This window comes from Propithecus coquereli, unplaced genomic scaffold, assembly GCF_000956105.1.
Source record: "Propithecus coquereli isolate 6110/MARCELLA unplaced genomic scaffold, Pcoq_1.0 Scaffold32, whole genome shotgun sequence".
In the NCBI taxonomy this organism is placed as follows: domain Eukaryota; kingdom Metazoa; phylum Chordata; class Mammalia; order Primates; family Indriidae; genus Propithecus; species Propithecus coquereli.
Window position 1 is genome coordinate 3,523,947 of NW_012148841.1, and position 6,079 is coordinate 3,530,025.

Below are 6,079 nucleotides of genomic sequence, written 5' to 3' on the forward strand. Positions count from 1 at the left end.
AGTATTAGAGTAACTGTGATGCTTAAAAGGAAAAAACTAAACAACAACAAAAATTACTCTCAGAAGGAAAAAGAAGTACAATTACAAATTATAATCTTGTAGTGTATTCTGAAAGACAGGTTAATTACTACTCCTTAACAATCTGACTCAGGAAGAATATAGCAAGTTAGATTACAAAAGGCTAATCAGCATTTCTATTTGTTCTATCAAGGGCATTTCAAACTTACATGGCAGTATGTCCTTATATCTGTTCTTTTTAACATTTTCTTCTTTTTCTCCAGTGGCTGTGGGATATATCTTTTCTGTTCTATATTTAGTAGACAATCTTCTTAATCGCTTAAAATACAAAAAAATAAAAATTGAAGTTTAGAGAAACATTGATATTTTCAAAATTTTAATGATTTACAAAGTATTCACCGAATTTTGCTGACCCAAGTCCTCACAACTGATTTTCCTGTTTCTCTAAGCTCTTAATTTCCACATCCCTTAATAATTAACCCCCAAGGACAATTTCTTTTTTAGCATAAGTGCAAACATGATTAATATTTATTTCAAATGAGCAGCAAAGAGGACAACTAGAAGAATTTAAAGATATCATTAATAAGCTGAGTCAGAATATTTAACTCAGTCCTTAACATACTCAAGTAATTTCTGTGTTTAAACTAAGGGTCCCAATAACCAAGTTAAAATCATGCTTAAAAGAATTATGTACAGGTTTCTTTATTCCTCCTCTCAATAAACCATGAGCACCCATGATGTGCCAGGCTCTCTTCAAGACATAAGCTAATAATTACTTATAAGACACTGCAAAACAAAGTTCTTTCATACCAAATTGGAAATGTCCAACAAAGACCAATTCTGCTTATTCACTGCATTACAGAAGTGGTTTGTGGGTTGTGACAAATTCTTACCACATATGGCAGTAGGGATGTTATTTGGGCTGGAATATTTCTGCGTGTCAGTAATACACTTCCTGCTTTCAGAAGCACTGAAAGTCAGCATTGTGAATTGTTTAAATTCTACTCAACTACACTGGTGAAATTTAATTTCAAAGGAGTCTACTTTCTTTCAGGCTTAAAGCCATATTGAAAGCATTCTGCTGTTACTATTCAACAGATTATTAAATACAAATGAAACAAAAAAGAAGTATGATAAAATTTAACTTTTTCACCATTTTATTTTTGCTATTTGTAATGCTGATATTTAAGCAACTAAGAATGTTATGTCTTTATTTTTAAAAATCAGATAGAGCTTTAATACAAGATTCTTGCCTTATCCTTGTTATGATATACTTCAACATAAATAACTTAAAATAATTTAACAAATAGGCACTTACATATAGAATAGTAAACCTTTTGCTTTTCTTTGAAAAACTACTAAATTTTATCATCACAATCTTAGAAACTTATTAATAAAACAGGAATATTTTTCTTTAAGATAAAAAGACTAGAATCTTGTGCATTGGCATAATGCCAACATAAAATTCCCAGCATTTATGATACTATTTCCTGTAGTAATAGAGTTCTCAAAATATATGCATGTGTTAAGGGAAAAAAACTGTATTCAAAAGTAAATGGGTTATTGGTGAGGGTGTGGGGAAATCTAAACTTCAACACAGTGTTGGTGGAAAGGAATATTAGCACGACCCCTAAGGAAGGTAATTTGGCTATTACAAATGCATATAAGCCCTTAACCAGGGAATTTTACTTTTACAATTCTGTCCTCCAGATTAAAATGGCACACATGTGAAATGATGTACATAGGAAGTTATTTATTGCAGCATTGTTAATAATAGTAAAAGACTGCTAACAATCAAAAAAATCTATTAATAGAGAACTGGCTAAAGAGATTTATATCATTCATACAATCAAATATAGCTGAAAAACAAATGGGGAAGCTCTTTATATAGTGAGATGGCAATATCTTGAAAATATGTATTAAGTGCAAAAGGCAAGGAACACAGTAGTGTTCTACTGGTGTTAAAGATAATTAAAAATATATTTGTACTTCCTTGTATATATGCATATTAATAAAATATCTCTGGGAGAGAAACTACTAAAACAAAGGTGTCTGTGGGGAAGGGAAACGGGTAGCTGTAGGAAACAGATGAGAAGACCTTACTATATATTTTTCACATCTTTTGGATTGTATGAATGTACTGCCTGTTCAAAAGCTTGAATGTTAAAAAAGTAAATGGAAAGTAGAAAAGACTGTTTATGATTTCATTACTGCACATTAACAAAGATCCTCAGTTACTTATATATACATCTAGCGTATGTAATTAGAATTTTTGTATTTTCTCTGTTCAAAGGTTAAATATTTGAAAAGAATGTTAGGTCAATGTCACTGAAAAAAATATATAAAAGAAAAAAAACTACAAAGGAAAGAGAAGAGTGGCTGAATTTAATTATAAAATGTAAATGTACTTCTGGAATACCTGGCACAATCACTCCAAGTATTCCTCCGGTACATGACAAATTATGTTGAGAAATGTACAAAAGTTTTACATGAAATGACTTTCCATTTCTCATATAATGAACCCTGAGAACACTTGTGTCACAAATAAATACCTAATTTAAGTTTGGATTTTTATTTATCCAGCTTTCTTAAAGACTGACACATCATGAGATACTTTCTACATCGAAGCTTAAAATGAAGAATGCTCTATTAAAATAAAAGTTTAAAAAAGTAGTATGCTTAGAAATTTTTGTGCCCATCGGAGATACAAAGGTGGTCCACAAAACACATAAAAACTTTGTTGTGCACTTTAAAAAAAATTGACTTCAAAAAAAATTCTACCCAACTGTATTAAAAAGATATTTTCAAGTAGGGACTTATTTCCTACCAAAAAATGTCAGCTTTATAGTTAGCTGCTTCAATTAAAATTCTGGATCTGCCACTTTCTAGCTATACGACAACGAACATATTTAACCCCTCTGTGTCTCATTTTCTATAAAATGGATAAAATACCTCTACACTCAGCAAAAAGCCTGGCACATAAAATGGCTCAGTAAGTGTTAACTATTATTATTGAGTCAACTACTGAAACTCTTTAAATGTTACTTGCTACTTCAGATTTATTTCTTTAAAATCTTTCCTACCTCAAAGGTCAAAAGAGTTGCACATTCTGGGCCAATTTGTCTGCCTGAAACTATTGAGTATTGCAAAGGAGTTTGTCTGCCAAACTCCAGCATGCTTCGGATCACCTGGAGGACCACAAAGGCTTCACCCCCAGAATTTCTCATTCAGAAGGTCTGGGGTGGAGCATGATAATTTGCATTTTTAATAAGTTCCCAGGTGATGTTGTTGCTGCTTCTGTAGCCATGCTTGCTTTAAGAACCACACTGGTATAAGGTCTCTGGGCTCTAAAAGAAAGAGTACTGTAATTGATTAGCATGGAGAAATGGAGGTTAATTTTCAATAATTTTAGTTTCCTCTATTTTATATACAGGTTGACAGTATCAAATAATTTTGAGAAAAACGACTATGGATTTTTCCTGGGAAAGTGAAAAGGGTTAGGGTCGAAGAAGAAAAAAATGTAGCTATCAAGTAGCAAAAAAAAAAGGTTGGTGGGAGGAAGAGATCATGGTTCAGCAACATGTAAGAACAAAAAGCACTGGCTATAAGAAACAAAAAGAGGTTAAATAAAAGAACTAAAAAATTCTGAGCAATGACAAATGGGAAAACCAAATCTCTTTTCTAAATCTCTTTTCTATCTTATAAAACAATAAAGAATCCAACATTGTATGGATATGGTAACGCTTTACATCAGCAGTGTGTGGGGGGGAACCCCACCATTGAAAGTTGCTTTCCAAGATTCCACCTGAAAACATTCCCATAATAACCATCTTTCTGCAATCTGTATATACTTTTTCTTTGCTTCTTAGTGATTGTTCCATTTGCACACCTCCAAATCTTATCCATCTTTACATTTTAAGCCATAGCTCCTGTAGAGTTTCTGATGCCCCACATCCAAAAATATTCCTTCCGAGTTCTTTTTACCTTTTTATGTAGTCTTACAACACTTACAATTTCTTACTCTAATGATAAACATACAAAGAGAATACATCTTATTTCCCCTATTAAACTATAACCTCAGAGTACAAAATTATTGTCAGATTAATATTTGTAATGCCCTGAATCCCTATGGAATCCTCTTATTAAATATGTTGAATAAATTAATCTTAGAGTAAGATTTGATGTGGCCTAAAGCAAAAGGTTTTATTTTTTAACACCACATCAATATTAATGTCCAAATAGTTCTTGAATAGAAGTAGCACCAAAGCTTATTTAACTATATGGAACAAAGTATCTACAGATATAATTTTGTTTTAACTTCCTGACCATCATTCTATTGTCTCTAGTGAAGCCGTTATTTTAATACTAGGAAATAAACAGAAAAAAACCTCTATATTATTGAGGAACATGCCATAATATACTAGGAAACTATATTCATAAACACAGTGCTTTGTGATAGACTGAGAACAGCACTGAACTAAACACTAATGAAAGTGTTAATGAAAGTAACAATTATTTCATATAATTCTAAAGCAAGAAAAGACTGAATCATTTACTGTCTGAACTGGGCAAAAATATAGCTAAATGTTATATGTACATAAGCGTATAGATACCCACCTCACCCTTTATCATGTATGGTTTTTCTTTAATAGTAAGCAAACAAACAAAGGCCTTTAAGAAAGACATTGCCAATTAAGTCTACCCTCAAAGGTCTTTTAAAAAGTCACATAAATAAACCCCTTAAATAACTGCACTTCTATATTAGTTATTGTTCTAAAAGACAAGTCTGATCATTTTAGTCCCATGCTTACAAACCCTCCAATGGGTCTATTACTTACCTCCAAGGGGTCTACCACCTCTAAGAAAAACTACCAATTCCTTGGTTTAATTATAAAATATTCCGAATGCTGCCTAATTTCCTAGCTTCTTTTTATGACACTCTCTTACCAGGAGTTTGATGTTTCAGCCATATAGACTTACTTACCACCACCAACAACCAGCACCAGTAATCCCTCCAGCTCTTAACCATCACCAGTTTCACAATTTTTGCTCTTGCTGTTGAGTTAATAGAGGATTCTCGCTAAAGTGCTATTTCCTTTGTGAAGCCTTTCTTGAACCTTCCCTCCTTAACGTCTCAGCCTTCTGCAGTGAGTCAGTCCATGATACATTGCTCCACTACAATTTAGAATTTCTGATGCAAACAAAATCTGAGTTTAATATTCACTTTGTTATAACCTTCCAAATAAATTATTTTCTCTTTATTTCTTAAAGCACAAAATTTATATCCCCTAATCCTAAAATCAATAAATGGGATTCTCAAAGGCCTCCAAAAGGCACAAGCAATGTGAGTATCCTCTTTAAGACATCCTTTTGTGTGTCAAGATTTGAGTTCTTAAAAGGGTAGAACAATTTCATTGTTCATTTAAGGACTGAAGCTACTGAGAATATGTTGTGTGAAGTTTGTTTAATATCTCCCGAGTCAAACAACTCTCTACTAGACTGTCCACTGGGTGTCTCATGGGCATCACAAACATCACTAACAGCACCACCATTTAACAGTTGCTCAAGACAAAAACCTAGGAGTTATCCTGGATTTGTTCCTTTACCTCATCCTCCTCTCATCAGCAAGTCTTATTAGTTCTGCCTCTAAAATAGATCTAATTCTCTTTCTATTTGCTGAACAGACTTTGAACTGAAAATACATGAAACAGAGAAGTATTCATTTGTTGCTGGATTTTAATTGAGGACAATTCAGAAAACAATAAATGAACACACACCAAAAAACTGAACTAAGATGGAAATTAAGCTAACTCAAATTCTTTTTGAAATAAGATGGGATATAAATAAATTAAATACTGGAGCTTAAGATCTCTGATTGTCTGTTACTAGACCACACACCACTGCCCCAAATTCCTCAATGTCATAACACTTAAAAAACAGAACTTTCATAAGACATTACTTTTAGTAAATATGCACATAAGAATATATAAATTTTAAAACTGTACTTTGTGTTGTAAAACAACAATTATTTTAAGCTTAAGAGTTATATTGTAGCCAAATA

The 6,079-nt window shown here is 32.3% G+C and overlaps 1 protein-coding gene across 1 annotated transcript in view; it reads right to left on the minus strand.

Annotated features, from left to right (window-relative positions):
- PTPN12 (protein tyrosine phosphatase, non-receptor type 12) overlaps window positions 1–6,079 on the minus strand; it is a 133,997-nt gene that overhangs the window by 92,590 nt on the left and 35,328 nt on the right. Inside the window, exon 2 of the mRNA XM_012650291.1 lies at window positions 228–336. Coding sequence (XP_012505745.1) covers window positions 228–336 — 109 coding nt within the window. The remainder of the gene's footprint in view (window positions 1–227; window positions 337–6,079) is intronic.